Source organism: Dermochelys coriacea, chromosome 6, assembly GCF_009764565.3.
Source record: "Dermochelys coriacea isolate rDerCor1 chromosome 6, rDerCor1.pri.v4, whole genome shotgun sequence".
NCBI classification, from domain to species: domain Eukaryota; kingdom Metazoa; phylum Chordata; order Testudines; family Dermochelyidae; genus Dermochelys; species Dermochelys coriacea.
This window is the reverse complement of record NC_050073.1, coordinates 81,619,845-81,640,029: the sequence shown is the minus strand read 5'-3', so window position 1 is coordinate 81,640,029 and position 20,185 is coordinate 81,619,845. Positions and strand designations below refer to the sequence as shown.

The window sequence follows — 20,185 nt, the reverse complement described above, 5'->3', positions numbered from 1 at the left end:
TATGTTGTTCCTATACTGTCAAATAGTTTAAAATAGATATAGTATGATTTTACATTTACCCTTGTCCCAGGGCTAAAGTGCTGAATGTTATAATACATTAGAAATTAAACTTTTAAAAAAATAAGTAACTTAGTGAGAAAATAGCAGTTTTATAAACTTTACCATCTGTATATTTTCATTTAAGTCTCAGATCTATATCAAAATCCCCTAAAGTGGTAAACTGATCTGAGAACTCTAAATCATCCAATAATTAACACATAATTGTATAGTACACACCAATTATTGAACCCATCATAAAACCTCTACCAGGGATAAGTAAAAGTGCAGATAACTTTGAATTTAAAATTTCCCTGCTCACTGACTTGCACTGGGTGCAAATTAGCAAAGTAATTTTAAAAATGGTAAGTGACATAGGATCTAATCCTGTGAGATGGGAGCTGAGGGCACGATGTGGCCTGCAGATTAGGTATGTAGCAGGCAGTGTGGGAAGAATATACGATGGCATTAAGGTAAACAGTTCATAAAGGAAAGACTGTCTCAGCAAAATACACTGCCTGTGGAGACTAGAATAAAATTTTGCAGTGCTTATACAGTTAGCCCCGTTTGGCCCAGCTCCTTCAACTATGGACCAGAGACTTTTCCATTCCCAGACCTCGGTAGTTGTATTTATTAAGTGATGACTTCCACAAGGTTAGGAAGCGTGGCGTATATGTAAGGGATGGGTGTTGATGGGGCAGGATTCCTTAATAGGAAGATACCTTTTCTTTTCCTCTCATCTATAACAAAATTAAGGTGGAACTGGAAGTCTTCAAGAGGTTCTAATTAAAGCATCATGATGAGTAAAGAGCAAGAATGAAGAAAGATGCACGTAAGTGCTAAGAGATCATAAGTACTGTTACAGAACAAGAAGAATTGCATCTGTAAATCTGTATTGTGCTTCTTATCCAGAGCTTAAGGAATATGATTTATGCAAACAGAGTAGTGTTTGAGTAGAGATCAAGTAGTGGCATTGAGCAGAAGCCAGATTGACAGAAGGTTAGATCGTCATTAAGATGGTGAATATATTGTGAATCTTTTTCATTATTTTAAATATTGTTTGATAAATTGAGATGGGATGTTATGATAGGCTCTGATGTATCGTCAGTTTTAGGATAAGAATCTGAGGAATCACCAGTTTTAGGATGTGGCATTAATTACCTTTTACAGTTTTCCACTGGGAAAATGAAACTGTAGAGGAAAAGGTTGATGTAAGAACAAGGACTGGGAATAAGCAGTTAGTCATCAATGAAAACTAGGTCGTATGACTTTGGCAAATGCACGGAGCAATTATACAACATGTAAGTAACTTGACTGGTTCAAAATTGGAGCTTCTGTCAGCTCAGTCAAAGAGATGTAAATTTAAACAACACCAAAGTGGATTTGCTTTAAATCACTAGTCAGGAAGACTCTATTTAATCATGGATTTTTACATAAAAGTGCATTCTTGTTCGTTGTACCTTAATACATATTCTTCACAACTCAGAGATAAGAGACCCAGTTTGGGTCTCATCTACGGCCTGCTGCCATTATCGGTTTTCCCTTCTAGTGAGAGAATGGTATGGTAGATCTCAAATCAATGAAGGCTACACTCAGAAGGACCTTAAGACTTCTGGAATATGCTGCTCAAACAGTTGCACTTTTGTTTCTACTCCCTGTCCCTTCCTTCTCACATTTACCTCCAGACTTCTTTTCCTTGTCTGGATCTATTCTGTCTCCAACAATCTTCTATTCATTGAACTTTTTGAAACTTTGCACTTTTAGAGAGAGGTAAGGGATTGACTCTGTGTACACAAATTTGCAGAGGGACAATTGAGGTCTGTTTGTTCTCACCTCTATATATTTATTTATTTATTTTAAAACATTTTTACTATATTTCTGGAGACACAAATCCACAGTTTGCAAAACTAAGCATCTCTGATGGTATCTTTTAGACTGAGCACTGAGTCCCATTTGGAGATGGAAAGATTAACCTAAATAATCTATACAGAAGCCCCTTGAACACCATAAAATTTAGTCCCTAATCCATGAACTATTGGAATTCATTTACAAAACTTTTCTTAAACATTACATGAATATATTCTCATACTATAGAATTAGAATTTATAATCCCTATTCTATGATGAGATATCTTTGAGCTAGAATGTATCTTAATTAAAGCTATCTTTAGATACATTTTTTCCTTAAAAAGCATTTTATAAAAAAAATCCAATTTTTTTGATTTTTTTTAAATCATTGATTTTATCCACCCTGAACAACACACCAAAAGAGCTAAAGTACTAATTAAATAAACCTGACTTGTATTGGAAAAAAGTACCAGGAATCTGATGGTAATCTTAATGGAGATGATATTTGCAGGGGAAGATGGTATTAGGAATGACCAGATTATTCATCCTGAGGATGTATCTAAAATCTTATTGGTAGCATGGGGGAAATTAATTTTTGTGAGAGATGCAGCCTTATCTTCATCTTGTACATCCAGTATCACGAAATTATATTCAAAGTTTAAATTAGTTTTGCATTATTAAGCCACACAAATGTTAGTCTTTGCAAAGCAAATTTGCTTTTTCCTCTGTGATATTGAATTTATATTAAAACAGCCCAGTTGTCTTTGCTCTTAGATTGACTCTTTATTAAGTCCTCTCCTTTCAGTGTGCTATGCAACCTCCTGTTGTAATTTAGAGGCTACATAATGTTTTCCAAAGGAGGCTGGATAGCCACCTGTTTTGGATGGTTTAGACCAGAGGTGGGCAAAGTACGGCCTGTGGTGCACATCCTGCCCATGGGACCATCCTGCCCAGCCCTTGAGCTCCCCGTCAGGGAGGCTAGTCCACTGTCCCCTCTCCCCTACAGTTACGCTGCCACATGAGCAGCGCTCTGGTTGGTGGGGCTGCATGCTCCTGCAGGCAGTGTGGCATCGTGTCTGGCCGCGGCTGGGTGGTGTGGCTTCCAGACAAGCTACTCTGAGTGGCATAGTAAGGGGGTCAGGGCGGGGGAGTCCCGGGGGGGGCAGTCAGGGGACGGGAAGAAGGGGGCGGTTGGATAGGTATGGAAGTCCCAGGGGGCCTGTCAGGGGGTGGTTGGATAGGGCGGAGGTTCTATGGGGGCTGTCAGGGGATGGGGAACAGGGTGGGTTGTAAAGACGTGGGAGTCCTGAGGGGCCTGTCAGGGGGCAGGGGTGTAGATAGGGGTTGGGGCAGTCAGGGGACAGGGAGGTTGGATAGGGACCAGGGGGTCTCGAGAGGGGGCAATCAGGGGACAAGGAGTGTGTGTGGGGGGGGGTTGGATGAGTCAGTGGTTCTGAGGGGGGGATGGGAAGGGGTCGGATGGGGGCAGGGCTGTTTGGGGAGGCACAGCCTTCCCTACCCGGCCCTCCATACAGTTTTGCAACCCCACTGTGGCCCTCGGGCCAAAAAGTTTACCCACCCCTGGTTTAGACACAACAAATCCTACACTTTGGCAGGGGGATAAACTAGATGACCCTGGGATTCCATAATGCTTCTGTACAGTCAAATTTTTGGTAGTGCCACAATGTTTAGACATGATACAGTCAGCGGTGCTGTCCATCCAGTGTGAGGCTTCTGATGTTTACATAGCTAATTTTAAATCTGCTACGTTAAGGCTGAGTTGTGGCAGAGTGTCAATTTTTTTCAAAGGTGTTGATTAAATTATAAATGCACAGTGAGCAGGTCCTGCAGAACCAGTTTTGGAGTGGAATACAGACAGTAATATTCCTTCCAGCAAAAAACACAACTGATTGAGATTCATCTTAAACTAATTCATAAACTATATGCAGTTTCTTCCTGGTTTGTTTTTAAAATGTTATTAACTCTGTGAAGATGCATACTAGAGCTTGGATTATGTATTGTACATTCCCATCATTTAGTACCAGTAACAGGCCCAGTTACAGTGGCACAAGAACAGTACCTATGTATTGAGGTTCTTTATGATTTCTTGTTTGGAGATACCTGGAGAGATAGGCATGAAGGAATAGCTTATATAGTATAACCCTACCAAGAGTGGAGTAGATATAGGCTTCCAAGGGTGAGGCGGAATATATTTTAATATTTGGCACCTAGATGCTGCAGTCAGTGGTGATTTAGAAATACATGGATATGAAAGGGTTCGTGCATTGACTTATGGAAGTAGTGTTACTATTTCTTTCTTGGTTATGAAATAGGTAACCTCTCAAATTCTGATTTTAGTAGTGGATTGAACATGCACATGCAGAATACTGCGCAAGAGCTGCTTAAAATAAGATGCCATTTTGTGACCTCCCACAAAGATAATGTGTTCAGTCATTTTTTTCTTTGCCCTGCAGTGTTTGTTCCTAACAGAAAATGCATCACCATTTGGTGATGAGCACTTTTAGCTGCTTATCTGCTTTTTAGAATTTGGGTTTCAGCAGTTTGTCATATAGGATTCATAATGCTTAGGATGGTCTTCTGGCTTTGGGTTATAATAAAGTGCTGAATTCACACTCAGTGCCTTCAAGGAATGATCTTGTCATGTTATATCATTATAGTTTCTATTACAGTAGCTCTTAGAGGCCCCTCTATTGGGGATACCGTACAGGCACATAGTAAGAGACAGTTCCTGCCTTAAGGAGCTTACAATCTAAATAGATGATGGAAAGAGTGGGAGGGGAAACAGAAGCACAAAGAGGTGAAGTGACTTGCCCAAGGTCACCCACTGAGTCAATGGCAGAGCTAGAAATAGAATCCAGATCTTCTTAATCTCAGGTTAGTATCCTCTCTACTGGACTACACTGCCTCAGCAGGGACTTTTGTAGATTCCAGATTGGTGAAAACATACCTTTTTCTCCTAGTTGTCAACAGGAATGGATTCTGAGATGTGCCTAGCAACACTGGGGCAAGTTATTCAATGGCCTTAAGGTGTTCCTGTGTGAGCATTTATTTTATTTTCCCCCCTCACTTTAGACAGGTGGAGGCTAATCTCTGCCTTTGTCCTCTGTGTCAGATTAAAATGGACAGCAAAATCTATCCATTCTACTATGCTGACCAGTTGGTTATTTTTTTAAAAATACTAAAAAAGAAATAAAAAATTAACCATTTTTAATTTGCTGGTTTGACTAATGTAAACGACCTAGGAAATGGTTAAATATTGTTGATTTGAAGATTTATTTTATCTTAATTATGTTCCAGATAGCGTAAGATATTTAGGGAAGTTGTTAGTGTTTATTTTATTGTTCTGTTGGTAGTTATTTTAAAGAGCATCCATGAATTTTTTTCTCTCCCTTTCTTGTGTTTGATGATGTATGTTTGTTTGTTCTTGTTTCTGAAGAATGTGATTCTCTGATGATACTGTATATTTGATATATGGTCATAGTTTTATTGGAGAGACAAGGTGGGTGAGGTAGTATCTTTTTTTTGGACCAACTTCTGTTAGAGAGAGAGACAGGCTTTTGAGCTTACACGGAGCTGCTCTTCAGGTTTTGGTAAACTCAGAAAAATTAAGAGAATTTGAGGAGGGGAAGAGTCAGAGACTTCCCATATTCTGGTTTTGGGGAAGTAGGGTATCCCTCCTGTCCCCCCCCCCCCCCTTCAAAAGTTCCATATTACAATAACCATTTCTCTGCCCAAGAACATAAGAATGGCCCTACTGGGTCAGACCAAAGGTCCATCTAGCCCAGTATCCTTTCTTCCAACAGTGGCCAGTGCCAGGTGCCCCAGAGGGAATGAACAGAACAGGTAATCGTCATTGCCAGCTTCTGGCAAACGGAGGCTAGGGACACCACCATTCCTGCCAATCCTGGCTAATAGCCATTGATGGACCTATCCTCCATGAATTTATCTAGTTCTTTTTGAACCCTGTTATGGTCTTGGCCTTCACAACATCCTCTGGCAAGTAGTTTCACAGGTTGACTGTGCATTGTGTGAAGAAATACTTACTTTTATTTGTTTTAAACCTGCTGCCTATTCATTTCATTTGGTGACCCCCAGTTCTTGTGTTATGAGAAGTAGTAAACAACACTTTCTTATCTACTTTCTCCACCCCAGTCATGATTTTATAGACCTCAATCATATCTCCCCTTAGCCGTCTCTTTTCCAAGCTGAAAAGTCCCAGTCTTATTAATCTCTCCTTATACGGAAGCTGTTCCATACCCCTAATAATTTTTGTTGCCCTTTTCTGAACCTTTTCCAATTCCAGTATATCTTTTTTGAGATGGGACCACCACATCTGCACACAGTATTCAAGATGTGGGCATACCGTGGATTTATATAGAGGCAACATGATATTTTCTGTCCTATTATCTATTCCTTTCTTAATGATTCCCAGCATTCTGTTCGCTTTTTTGACTGCTGCTGCTCATTGAGTGGATGTTTTCAGAGAACTATCCACAGTGACTCCAAGATCTCTTTCTTGAGTGGTAACAGCTAATTTAGATCCCATCATTTTATATGTATAGTTGGGAGTATGCTTTCCAATGTGCATTACTTTGCATTTATCAACATTAAATTTCATCTGCCATTTTGTTGCCCAGGGACCCACGCTTACACATTTTAACAAAATGGAGAATTTGATACTCTTAACAGTCAGTGTAGCAGCTGGATGAGCTCTATTACATAGTAACAATATTGTTTAAAAGCACAAGCCAGATGTTGGAGATTATTGCCCGCAACAATCAGTCAATACAAAATACAGGTGCTAAGATAATCTTTCTTGCCCATTGTTCTGACCATGTCACCCCTTTTTCTAATTCCCTCTGGTCAGCTTCCTCCATTTCATCAGGTTCAAACTTCTTGTCTTCACTGTTAAGGCTCTTCACAACTCTCTGCTTCCCTAATCTGTTCTTCTCTTACCAGGTTGTCCTACACTTTATCTGCTTCACTGATGATGCCAGCCTTAAACACCTGTTTGTCCACTTCTCCCACAAATATCTCTGAACAATCTTCTGTGGTGTCCTATATGCATGGAACTTCCTTCCTGAACTAATCAATAAATCCACTGTTCTCCTTCCTCAAGACCCACTTCTTCTGTGATGCCTGTGAATAATTTCCAAACCAGTGTTGGATGAGACAGTGGGAGACGTATGAGATTTTATTTATTGGGTTAAAAATAAAAAACTAAATCTGGAGCCACTAAGTTTGCATACGATCTGTGTAATTTGCAACACTTAATGTTGCTACAGTTAACCCCCTCTCTAGCTCTTCCTATCTATTCTACTATTTGTTCACACTGTGCATCATGTTTCAAATTAGATTGCAAGCTCTTTGGGACGTAGACCATGTCTTTGTACAATGGCTAACACAGTAGGAATCCCAATCGGGGCTTTTGGGAATTACCACAATACAAGTAATAATTAATAACCTATTTAAATCTTAGATAGAAGCCATCTGGCCTAACGACCTAGTGGTAATGTTCTGCAGCATAATAAGAGAGATCTGGGATTGGCTCTTGGTCCCAGTTTTGGGAAGTGCTGTGGAAGCAACATTCAGAGCTCTTTGATGGAGAGAGAGCTAATCTCTTACACTAATTAATAGTGACTCCTTTATTTAAACCATGTTTGCTGGAGCAATTTTAAACATGACTCAAAATCACTTCAAGGCTAAAATTGTAGTTTAGTAGGCCTTTGGCTGTGTCATAAAAATAAAGGGAAGGGTAAACACCTTTAAAATCCCTCCTGGCCAGAGGAAAAACCCTTTCACTTGTAAAGGGTTAAGAAGCTAGGATAACCTCGCTGGAACCTGACCACAATGACCAATGAGGAGACGAGATACTTTCAGAAGCTGGGGGGAGGGAGAAACAAAGCCTCTCTCTCTGTCTGTGTGATGCTTTTGCTGGGGACAGAACAGGAATGGAGTCTTAGAATTTAGTAAGTAATCTAGCTAGATATGCGTTAGATTCTGATTTCTTTAAATGGCTGAGAAAATAAGCTGTGCTGAATTTAATGGATATTCCTGTTTTTGTGTCTTTTTGTAACTTAAGGTTTTGCCTAGAGGGATTCTCTATGTTTTGAATCTAATTACCCTGTAAGGTATTTACCATCTTGATTTTACAGAGGTGATTCTTTTTACTTTTTTTCTTCTATTAAAATTTTTCTTTTAAGAAACTGAATGCTTTTTCATTGTTCTTAAGATCCAAGGTCTGTGTTCACCTATGCAAATTGATGAGGATTTTTATCAAACCTTACCCAGGAAGGGGGGTGCAAGGTTTTGGGAGGATTTTTGGGGGGGAAGACGTTTCCAAACGGACATTTTCTAAATTATATCCCAGTTAGACGTTTGGTGCTGGTAGCAAAAGTCCAAGGGCAAAAGGTAAAATAGTTTGTACCTTGGGGAAGTTTTAACCTAAGCTGGTAAAAGTAAGCTTAGGAGGTTTTCATGCAGGTCCCCACATCTGTACCCTAGAGTTCAGAGTGGGGAAGGAACCTTGATAGGCTGTCTTTATCCTAGACTTAAAATTGTCCATTGTTGTTGGTATGGTACAGCTCCACCAGTGATAGAAACAGTGGGAGCACTAGTGTGGATCAGCCCCACAAGCCTGGCATTTTTAACCACTATGTCTTCTAGACTTGCTATGAACAGTGGCTGCAATTGACAGCCTGTCTGTACTAGCGCTCCCACCAATGGTAGTAACAGAGTTTTTTTATTATTTCGTTTTATTACAGAAGAGCCTAGAAGCCCCAACTAAGAATGTGATTTCATTGTGTTAGGTGCTGTATGCATGCATAGTAAAACGTAGTCGCTGTCCAAAGGCTTACAATCTAAATCGAAAAGGCAGACAAAATGGGGTAGAAAGGAATTGTTATTTGAGAAGAAAAAAGTCTTAAGTGTAGACATAGCTTCGATGGATGGAGCGAATCCATGTTACTGTTTTGTTTTTTTTTAAATAAATATCATTGCAACCTGGCCTTCGCCAGTGGTTAAAACTAGGTCGAGACTCAATGTGAATGGAGCATGGAGGAGCTCTAAAAGGCAGTTTCATCTAGTCCTCCCAGGTTAAAGGAAATTGGCTATAGAACTAAAGAGAGGAGGATGGGAGGATAAATCAGAAAAGAAGGAGAGAGAGCCTTATGGTTGCAGATACCTACATGTGAAAAATAACAAGTATTTACAATACAAGTAGGATGTGAAAAAATAAATTCTTAGTTTTTTCACTTATTTAAGATGTCTTATAAACTGAATTGTTGAACTATGCATTGTCTCTTGTCTTCGTAACTTGCACTCTAATGTATTTTATTTGACTCTATAAGAGAAACCTTTGTGACAGTTATATGCGTGCAAGCAACTGTGAGTTTTGTCGTTTTTCCAACACTTCAAAAATATCTTTGATGTTTTTATATCTTAGAGTGAAACCATATCACTTTGATGGGGTTATAGGTCATCGTGTGTAAGTTATAGGTTAGTAAACATGAAAATAATTTGAAATCTAAAAAATACTTATTTTAAGAGACAAAGTTATTAAGATTTAAATCTGTCTCTGGCTGAAAATACTAATAACAAAGATTGGAAAACATGCTTCATATAAAAACCCTATACATCTGGTATTGTTTACAAATCACAGCTATATTATAGGTTTCAGAGTAGCAGCCGTGTTAGTCTGTATTCGCAAAAAGAAAAGGAGTACTTGTGGCGCCTTAGAGACTAACAAATTTATTTGAGCATAAGCTTTCGTGAGCTACAGCTCACTTCATCGGATGCATCCAATGAAGTGAGCTGTAGCTCACGAAAGCTTATGCTCAAATAAATTTGTTAGTCTCTAAGGTGCCACAAGATATATTATATTGGTCATCACTTACAGTCCCCATGACATATACATGATTGTTTTTAAATCATTTTGTTTTGTAGATGACTTTGATGAATTCATGTTGAGTAATAATGATGTTGTGCTCAGAAGTATTGCTGAAGATCTTCGGAATTGCTTACCCATTGAAGCAATGCTTAACTCAGAACATCTAGCGATTCAAAAAGTAAGTTTTTTGGTCTCTCTCTGCTGCACTACAGCATTCACTCAGATTATAATAATAATACTGATGGCAATATGGTCTATTGGTTAGGGCATTGGAGGGATTTGGGAGACCTGGGTTCTGTTCCCAACTCTGCCAAGGTTTTGTGACCTTGGGAAAATCACTTCATCTCACTGTGCCTCAGTTAAATAATTTGGATTGTAACTTATTTAGGGCAGGGCCTGTCTTTTATTACATTCGTGTAGAGTATCCAGCACCACGCAGCTAGCCTAGTTATGGAATATAGAGCCTGGCTGGCATGATGATTCCTAATTGGGGCCTCTAGGCACTATTACAGTATGAACGTGAAATAAGAAAATTGAAAAGATAGGGCCAGTGGAGTGGTGGTACTACAGTAAAGGAGATTCAAGTTTGGCTTCCACTTCCTTGTTTCCTGAGATATTAGGGACTGAAAGAGGCAGTTGCTCAGTTCATGTGTATTTGGGAGTGGAGAAAAGTAGCATCTTTTCTACTTAAGCACTTCTTCTGTTCATTCCAGGAACAGAGTTAATACATTCCCAGAGGAGCTGCATGTAGTTCTGAACTGGAAAAATGGATTGGCCCTGTACACCAGTGCTTTGAGAGGAGGAAAGAGGAGATGGGGGATGCTTGAGGAATACACCCCTTTGAAATAATAAGAAGGCAAAAACAATAATGTCCATCTGATTGAAAATTATACGTGCATTAATCAATGGTGTTTCTGATTCTGAAATATTAAACATGAAAAGTTGTATTTCTTAGACAATTAAAGTTATAAGAGAAGCAGCATTACCTTAGTGTGCTTCTGGGCTGAGTAATGAGGCATTCAGCTCCCCATCCCCTAAATGTAAGTCACCTCTTCCTTTGCCCAAATTGTAAAGGAAAGAGTGAATGCGTTCCTTCTCTAGCCTATAACCTTCACTTGTCTCCTGGATACCAAAAGCCCCAACTGTCCCTTGCCCAGCTGCTCAAACCTCCAGCTTTCCCGTGACAACTTCTACAAAGCAGTTGCTTGTCAGTTGAAAATTGTAGACTAAGTCTACACACAGGAATTGCATTTATTTAACCAAATAGATTTTAAATAAATCTGTGCAACCACTATTGGGTGGACTCTCTCTTAACTCAATTTGTGTGACTTAAATCAATTTAGCTTAATTTGGTTAGACTAGCCCTACATTTTAGAGAAATATATATTAAATTTAGTATTAAAATACATAAATTACACAAATACCAGTGGACTGATTGTACAGAACCTTGGGGAAGGTGGAGAGTGCGTGAGGAAGTAGTGTACATAATTCCAGGACTTGTGATACATAATTTAGGTCTAACGCATTTCATTGGACACAGTCTGGACCTTTAGGTTTTGTTTAAAAAACACAAATCACTGTATAAGAGAAATAAAGAGATTTGCCTGTGATTGTCTTAGATTTCATCTTCTTTTTTAGATACTTGAGCAGCCAGAGCCGACAGTTCATGTTGATGCATTCCTTTATGATGATGACATTATTGATTCATTGTGTGAGAAGGGGAAAATGAGTAGAAACTACTGTGTAGTGTGTGGCTCACACAAGACCGCACCTTTAGGTAAGTACCATGTTGTGACTGCACAAGTCAAATAGATATGCTGGCTGATTTGTGAATATGCAATAGATGTAGCTATTTTATATTGTTAAAAATAGTCATGCAGTAGCTCAGCTGAGCAGCAGATCATCCAGCTGATTGAGACTTTCGCCAAGTCTACTCTAGGCATGCTTTACTAATATAGGTATACCGGCATGCTATACCAGCAAAGAGCACCTAGAGTGAAAGCTGTTTTATACTCGCAAATCTCAGCACTTTTGCCAGTGTAGCTTTTTCCAGCATGCCCCCACCCCAAAGCAAAATAACCTATACTGGCAAAAGCACAGCTTTGCTGGTATAACTGCGGCTATGCTAGGGGCTTTGGCCGGTATAGCTATGTCGGGCAAGGATCACGCATCCTCACACTCCTACTGACGTAGTTATTTTATGAGAAGTCTATAGTGTAGACGTGGCCTTTGTCTTTCCAAACTGGCATAGTCAGCAGGACAGATTATTCCCCACACTCTGCATGGGGGAGAGCACAAGAAGCCTCCTGCACACAAGGGCAAAGCACATTTGCATGAGTGACCCTAGCCAGCTACAAAGGGGGCAGGAAGTAGACAGGGCTATGTACTGCTGAAGAGGGAAGTACATGCAGCAGTGTCAAAAGAGATGACACAGTGGCCTCCTCCACCTTCATATGTAGGAACACTAGGAGGCACAGTGCCTCTAAGAGCTGCTGTTTGGCCTGGTGCAGCTCTGTGCTACCCCAAAGCAGAGCAGGGCCTTTAAAATGCAAAGAATAAATACTTTATTATAGTAACATTCAGTCTTCTAAAAGCTAGCTGTTCCAATTTAAACTATTTACAGATTTTTTTTGTGAACAGATATATTGTTGTTACATTGAGATCTAAGATACTGTATTCAGTTGTAATACTCTGAATCGTTCACCGCCATTAATGTATAGTAGTATTTCGAGGTAAATAATTAGTAGAGCTGTGTGGAGAAAGGTAATTCTATTTCTCAGAGGATTTTAGTGTTTCAGAATTTGGTTTTGTTCCAATTCAGGCTGAAAACCTAAATTTTAAAAATTTTCCCCAAAAGGGAATGGAGCACTGATGCCAAAGTAGTCCGGCAGGGCACTGAGGAGCTGGGTGAGTGAGTTGGCAGGAAAGCAGGCAGGGGTCCTTCAGGACCCCTTCCTGGAATCCCTCAGACATTGTCAAAATCAGACTGTCTCCATGGAACACTATGAGTTTGACAAATCAGTAAATTCCAATGAAAAAATATTTTGTTTGAGTTTTTCCAACCAGCTCTAATAATTATAGTTAACCTCTCTATAATAGAGGAATGGTGCTGATTCAACTAAAGTTAATCTAGTGACTAAGGCCTGGTCTACATTAAAAAGTTAGGTCGACCCAGCTACGTCACTCGGGGTGTGAAAAATCCAAACCCCTAGGTGACATAGTTCAGTCGATCTAACCCCTGATGTACACGATGCTAGGCCGACAGAAGAATTCTTCCATTGACCTGGCTACCACCTGTCAGGGAGGTGGATTACCTACACCAGTGGGAGAGCACCACCCATTAGCGTAGGTGCTAATTTCCCTGAAGCACTGCAGCAACGCAGCTGCAACACTGCAGCTGTGCTGTTATAGTGTTTCAGATGTAGACAAGCTCTAAGTCATAGCACAGGACACTGCAGACTCAGATGGTTGGTGGAGTCCTATAATAAAAAAATGTATAGGAAACAAGAATTAAAATATAGTAGAAGGGGAGATCTGTGTCAGAGTAGGGTTATGCTCTGCTGAATATTTGGCACTGGTGAATGATACCCATGTAACACCTTTGTTCTGTTCTGCTTTTATTTCTCAGAGTTTATTTCTCATTCCTTTTCCCTCATGGAACTGAAGTTTCTTTATCAGTATGCGTTGCCTGACCTGACAGGAAAGATTCTGGTTGACGTTGGCTCCAGGCTTGGTGCAGTGCTATTTGGGGTAAAATCCAGCATGGGAATTCATATTCTGTTTCTGTGCCATACTTTGCTCTTCTTCAGTTGGCATCTTTCATTGTTCCATACTTTATCTTCGTCTGAGGGGACAGATCAACAAATAGCCATCTATAGCATGAAGCTTCCAGCCAGTAAGACCTGTTCTACTCTTGTTCACTCAGTTGTCCTGCTTCTCACAGAGATGAAAACATTGTTGATCTCACTTATTGACTTGCCTCCACAAACCATCAGAATTACTTGTCCAACAGTGTAGTATTTTGCTGTTGCACACCCTGGCTGCTCTTTAGTTTGTCACTGCTCAGTCTCACATTGCTAAATTAATGTTTTCTTCCCTGTTCTGGCAACATATTCTGCTGAGTTTTGGTAAATTCTATTGTGACGCTGGGAAACTCTTAAATTTCACTGAGATACTTTTGATATGAATTTGTCTCTTAGCTCAGTGTTTCTCAACCTTTTTGATACCAGGGACTGGCTTGCTGCCTTCCTAAACTGTGTCAGGGAAATCTCAGGGACCTGCGCCAGTCCATGGACCAGTTGTTGAGAAACACTGCCTAGTTAACACTTAAAGTATTTGATAGGACAAAATGCTTTATCAGAAAGCTCAAATGTATTTCAGATTGCTGTTGGCATGCTTGGTACAATGCATGGCCAATAGCAGCACAAAACATATATGGGTATAAATTATATCAGTTAATACAAATTTCTTAACAAAGTCAGTGGCTTCATTAGGGGCCTGAACTTGGAGACACTTGAACATGTAACTTTACTCCTCTGAATAATCCAGGTTGGGATTAATCATGAATAATGTTACTCCCACATGTGAATGTTTGCGGGATTGGGTCCTTAAATGTTAACATTTTTGTTGTCTGTTATTTTGAAGTTCTGGAGCACTTATATTGTTATAATGAAAGAGAGCCTCAAGATAAAGCAGCAATATAATTAAAAGAAGGTTCTCTTTTTCATCATATTCTTGGCTTGTATTTCAGAAGTGGCAATTTGCCATGTTTTATCTGCACAGGTTCGCTTTCTAGCCAGAGGGTTGAAGTGCTTCAGAAAGCTCTAATAATCAAGTTGCAGTACATTGACATCTGTAACATTGTGTGTTTGTCATACTTTTTTTTTTAAACTTTCCTATGCTAGCTAAGTGTAATTATAATGTTCATTGTAGATAAAGTTGTAGTTAAAGTTGCAACATTTTACCCATTGTAGGCTGATGTTTTCTGGCATTCATACTTTGCCCAAAATTCTCCTTTTGGACAGAAACTTTCCATGATTGGTCTGAGTCCAAAGGTAAATTATTTTAGAATAATGTTTAGAAAATTTAATTCCATCATTTTTGAATTATTGGTGAAATATAAATTGATTTACATTTTTTACATTTAAAAAAAATACTACATCTATAAGTAGCATGGTTCAGTCTAAGGTATATCTACACTACGAAATTAGGTTGATTTTATAGAAGTCTATTTTTAGAAATCAATTTTATACAGTCGATTGTGTATGTCCCCACTAAATGCATTAAGTCGGTGGTGTGTGTCCTCAATACCGTGGCTAGCATCGACTTACAGAGCAGTGCACTATGGGTAGTTATCCCACAATTCCCGCAGTCTCTGCTGCCCATTGGAATTCTGGGTTAAGGTCCCAATGCCTGATGGGGCAAAAACATTGTCGCAGGTGGTTTTGGGTACATGTCATCAGTCACCCCTCCCTCCCACCCTCTGTGAAAGCAACAGCAGACAATTGTATCACGCTTTTTTTCCTGGGTTACTCATTCAAATGTCATAGCACGGCATGCATGGAGCCCGCTCAGCTCACTGCTGCTGTTGTGAACATTGTAAACACCTTGCGCATTATCCTGGAGCATGTGCAGAACCAGGCTAAGAGACACCAGAATGAGGACGATTGTGATGAGGACATGGACACAGACATTCCTGAAAGCACGAGCTGTGGCAGTAGGGACATCATGGTGGCAGTGGGGCTGGTTGATACAGTGGAACGCCGATTCTGGGCCCAGCAAACAAGCACAGACTGGTGGGACCGCATAGTGTTGCAGGTATGGGATGATTCACAGTGGCTGCAAAACTTTTGCATGCGTAAGGCCACTTTCCTTGAACTTTGTGAGTTGCTTTCCCCTGCCCTGAAGTGCAGGAATACCAAGATGAGAGATGCCCTGACAGTTGAGAAGTGAGTGGCAATAGCCCTGTGGAAGCTTGCAACGCCTGGCAGTGACCGGTCAGTCGAGAATCAATTTGGAGTGGGCAAGTCTACTGTGGGGACTGCTGTAATCCAAATAGCCAACACAATCACTGACGTTCTGCTATCAAGGGTAGTGATTCTGGGAAATGTGCAGGTCATAGTGGATGGCTTTGCTGCAATGGGGTTCCCTAACTGTGGTGGGGCAATAGACGGAACGCATATTCCTATCTTGGCACCGGACCACCTTGCCAACCAGTACGTAAACCACAAGGGGTACTTCTCAATGGTGCTGCAAGAACTGGTGGATCAAAAGGGACGTTTCACTGACATCAACGTGGGATGGCTGGGAAAGGTGCATGATGTACGCATCTTTAGGAACTCAGGGATGTTCGAGCCGTTGCAAGAAGGGACTTACTTCCTACACCAGAAAATTATCATTGCGGATGTTGAAATGCCAATAGTTATCCTTGGGGACCCAGCCTACCCCTTGCTCCCATGGCTCATGAAACTGTACGCAGACAGCCTGGACAGTAGTAAGGAGCAGTTCAAATATAGGTTGAGCAAGTGCAGAATGGTGGTAGAATGTGCCTTTGGATGTTTAAAAGCTCACTGGCGCTGTTTGCTAACTATGTTAGACCTCAGCGCAACCAACATTCCCATTGTTATTGCTGCTTGCTGTGTGCTCCATAATATCTGTGAGAGTAAGGGGGAGACATTTATGGCAGGGTGGGAGGTTGAGGCAAATCACCTGGCGGCCGATTTTGAGCAGCCAGACACCAGGGCGATTAGAAGAGCACAACTAGGTGCGCTGCACATCAGAGAGGCTTTGAAAACCAGTTTCATGACTGGCCAGGCTACAGTGTGACAGTTGTGTGTGTTTTTCCTTGCTGCAAACCGGCCCTCTTTGTTGATTTTAATTCCCTGTAAGCCGATCACCCTCCTCCCTTCGATCACAGCTGGCAAAGGAAATAAAGTAACTATTGTTTTGAAACCGTGCATTCTTTCTTTATTAATTTAAAAAAAGTGAGATATCTGAGAAGGTAGCCTGGGTGGGGTGGGTTGCGGGAGGATAAAAGGACAAGGCCACATTGCTTATTGTAGCCACAGTACAAATCAAAACTGTTTGAATGACAGCCTTCTATTGCATGGGCCATCATCTGGAGTGGAGTGGCTGGGTGCCCCGAGGGGGCCCTCCCCCATTCTTGGGCGTCTGGATAAGGAGGATATGGAACTTGGGGAAGAGGGCAGGTGGTTTTACAATGGATGCAGCGAGGATCTGTGCTCTTGTTGGCTATCCTGCAGCTCCAACAGACCCTTCATCATGTCAGTTTGCTCCCCCATTAACCTCAGCATTGCCTCCTGCCTCTGCTCTTCATGCTCACTTAATGCTTTCCTGGCCTCTGCCACTCCGTGCCTTAAGCTGTGCCCTATCAGTGCGGGAGGACTGCATGAGCTCAGAAAACATGTCATCGCGAGTGCGTTTTTTTTCCCCTTCTAATCTGTGATAACCTCAGGGACAGAGATGATAGTGGGAGCATAGAAACATTTGCACCTGTGGGGAGATAAAAAGGGAGAGTAAAATTTAAGACGATACATTTCTGAGAACAAAAGGGAGACTCTTTCACAGTGAATCAAGCAATTCACAGCACACAGCACATGTGCTTTAGGTACAAGGTTGCATTTTGCCTTGTATATTGAGCACCTGCTGGTATGATGACACATCACAAACAGCTGGGCAACAGAATTCGGTTTCCAGTCAGCCATGGTAAGCCTTTTGGTACACAGGGTTGGCTTTTTATGCCTTCATAATGTGGGAATGGTTTCAAACTGCAGTGCCATCCTTTCCCATAGCAAGCAATGCCGTTTGGGTTTCACATTTAAAAGGAGGGGTTGTGGTTTTTGGGTGGATGTGTAGCACATACCTCCCTCCACCCCACCACGTGGCTATTCTCCAGGATGATCCCTTTTAGCCAAGCACAAACAACCCAGCATGAACGGGGTCCTTTTACTGTTCCCTTTCAAAAATTCCCCTATTTCAACTAGGTGACCATGAAAGATATCACTCTCCTGAGGCTAACACAGAAAGATAGAGACCGAATGTTGCTCGAATGTGACCAAAATCCAGGACCATTCGCTGCCATGCTTTGTGTTAGAATGATTCCAGACTACTTGCTACTGGCTTGGCGCGGTAAAGTGTCCTACCGTGGAGGATTAAATAAGACAGCCCTCCCCAGAAACCTTCTGCAAAGGCTTTCAGAGTATCTCCAGGAGAGCTTCATGGAGATGTCCCTGAAGGATTCTCGCTCCATCCTCGGACACGTTAACAGACTTTTCCAGTAGCTGTTCTGGCTGTGGATGCACCCCAATTCTTCAGGGCAAACATTATTCTATTATATTTCAAACATTAAACACTATTGCTTTTAAACCCTGTACTGTAGTTACAAATGTGCACTCACCAGAGCTGCCTTCTGTGGCTTCAGGGTCAGGGATTCCACCTTGGGAGGGTATTGACTCCAGCGTGATGAAAAGGTCCTGGCTGCTGGGGAGAATGGGTTCACCACTTGCCTGCTGTGCATTCTCCTCCTCCTCCTCCTCCTCCTCATCCACAAAATCCTCCTCCCTGTTGGGTGAGACTCCCCCTTGCAGGTGTCCATGGACAGTGGTGGGGTAATGGTAGGGTCCCCCCCTAGAATGCCATGCAGCTGATCATAGAAGCGGCATGTATGGGGCTCTGACCCGGAGCGCCCGTTTGCCTCCTTTGTCTTTGGTAGGCTTGCCTGAGTTCCTTAACTTTCCCGCGGCACTGCTGTGTGTCCCTGTTGTAGCCTCTCTCCATCATGCCCTGTGTGATTTTTGGCATACGTATTAGCATTTCTGCTTTTTGATCGGAGTTTGGCCTGCACAGATGCTTCTCGCCATACAGCAATCAGCTCCAGTGTCTCCCTTTCAAACCATGCTGGAGCTCGTTTGCGACGCTGGGGGGACTGCATGGTCACTTGTGCTGCTGAGCTCGCCACGCTGGCCAAACACAAAATGAAATTCAAAATTTCCTGGGGCTTTTCCTGTGTACCTGGCACATTGGAGTTCAAAGTGCTGTCCAGAGCGGTCACATTGGAGCACTCTGGGATAGCTCCCGGAGGCCAATATCCTTGAATTGTGTCTGCACTACCTCAAATTCGACTCAGCAAGGTGGATTTTAGTGCTACTCCCCTCACCGGGGAGGAGTACAGAAGTCATTTGTAAGAGCCCTTTAGGTTGATGGAATAGGGTTGGTTGTGTAGACACATTCATTTTAAAATTGACCTAATGCGGCTAAATTCAACCTAACCCTGTAGTGTAGACCAGGGCTAAGAGGAAATCCTATTGTGAGTTCTTCCATCCCATTATAGGTGCAAATTGGACTCCAGATTCATACAATTTGGGGGGGGCGGGTGTTGTTGGATATTTCTGTTGCATTCTGTTTTCCTGCAAAAGAAAAAGAAGATAAATATATAAATAAAAGAATCCCAACACAACATGTGTGTTCCACTCCCTCCCCCACTTCAGTTTATTTTTTTAATTTGGTTTGTGCTAACTTTAGGTTTTTTCCCCATTCCCTTAAGCCAATTTCTGTGTATCTACCAGTAGAAGTGGAGGTGGAATTGTTGCTTGCTTTTCTTTCTTATCTTGACCCATCAGCTCACATCTTTTTTTCATGATAATATTCATAAACCATTTACTGTAACTGCCAAAAAGAGGGTCTTAACCCTGGAAAAATATGCAGTTCACTCTAGTGCATTTCCTACCAATATGTTTTAAAACTAATCGAAAATTTTTTACCCCCTCCATACACTTTTTTTTAAACCTGTCTGTAATCATAACCTTTGTTTTTCACTTTATAATGTTTAGTTTTTCCACTTTAGGTTAGAAGAAGTCATTTTACAGGCACCTCAATTATTAGATTTCCTCTCTTTATTTCAGGGCTATCTTTACAGCTCAGCATCCCAGCTGTATGGAGTGGAAATGAATGCAGACTTTTGCCAGTTGCAAGAAATGATAATCACAAAATACCAGTTTACAGACAGAGTAAAGGTGACTAAATACATTTTACAGTGTGTATATTTTTTAACCAACTCTATAATAGATTAGTTAATTCTATTCCAATGAGAGAGGCTGGTAAAATCAGTGTTGTTCTGAAGATAAATCGGTACTTTGTTGGTTTGATTTTAAACAAAACAAAAAACGTTAATGTCCATTAAAATTGAGAAGAGATTAAAAAAAATTCTGTTTTAAAATATAGTAAGTTTTGATTCATTCAGCCTTTTATCTGAGTATGGCTCAATCTGTCAGCTGACCGCAAACACATACTGGTCTCATTAAAATCAATAGAAGTTCTACCACTGTTTCACTGTTTGTTGAAACAGGTTTAAGCCAGTATATTAAATGTTTATATC

The 20,185-nt window shown here is 41.0% G+C and overlaps 1 protein-coding gene across 7 annotated transcripts in view; it reads left to right on the top strand.

The window, feature by feature from the left end:
- LOC119858098 overlaps positions 1-20,185 on the top strand; it is a 38,208-nt gene that overhangs the window by 9,795 nt on the left and 8,228 nt on the right. For 4 of the 7 annotated variants that reach the window (XM_038408046.2, XM_043516606.1, XM_043516607.1 and 1 more), the window contains exons 2-6: positions 9,849-9,970; positions 11,431-11,569; positions 13,421-13,542; positions 14,766-14,846; positions 19,713-19,823. In XM_038408046.2, coding sequence (XP_038263974.1) covers positions 9,849-9,970; positions 11,431-11,569; positions 13,421-13,542; positions 14,766-14,846; positions 19,713-19,823 — 575 coding nt within the window. Of the gene's footprint in view, positions 1-4,241; positions 4,322-9,848; positions 9,971-11,430; positions 11,570-13,420; positions 13,543-14,765; positions 14,847-19,712; positions 19,824-20,185 lie in introns of all 7 variants that reach the window. The other 3 variants (XM_043516605.1, XM_043516608.1, XM_043516604.1) reach the window with 2 other exon arrangements.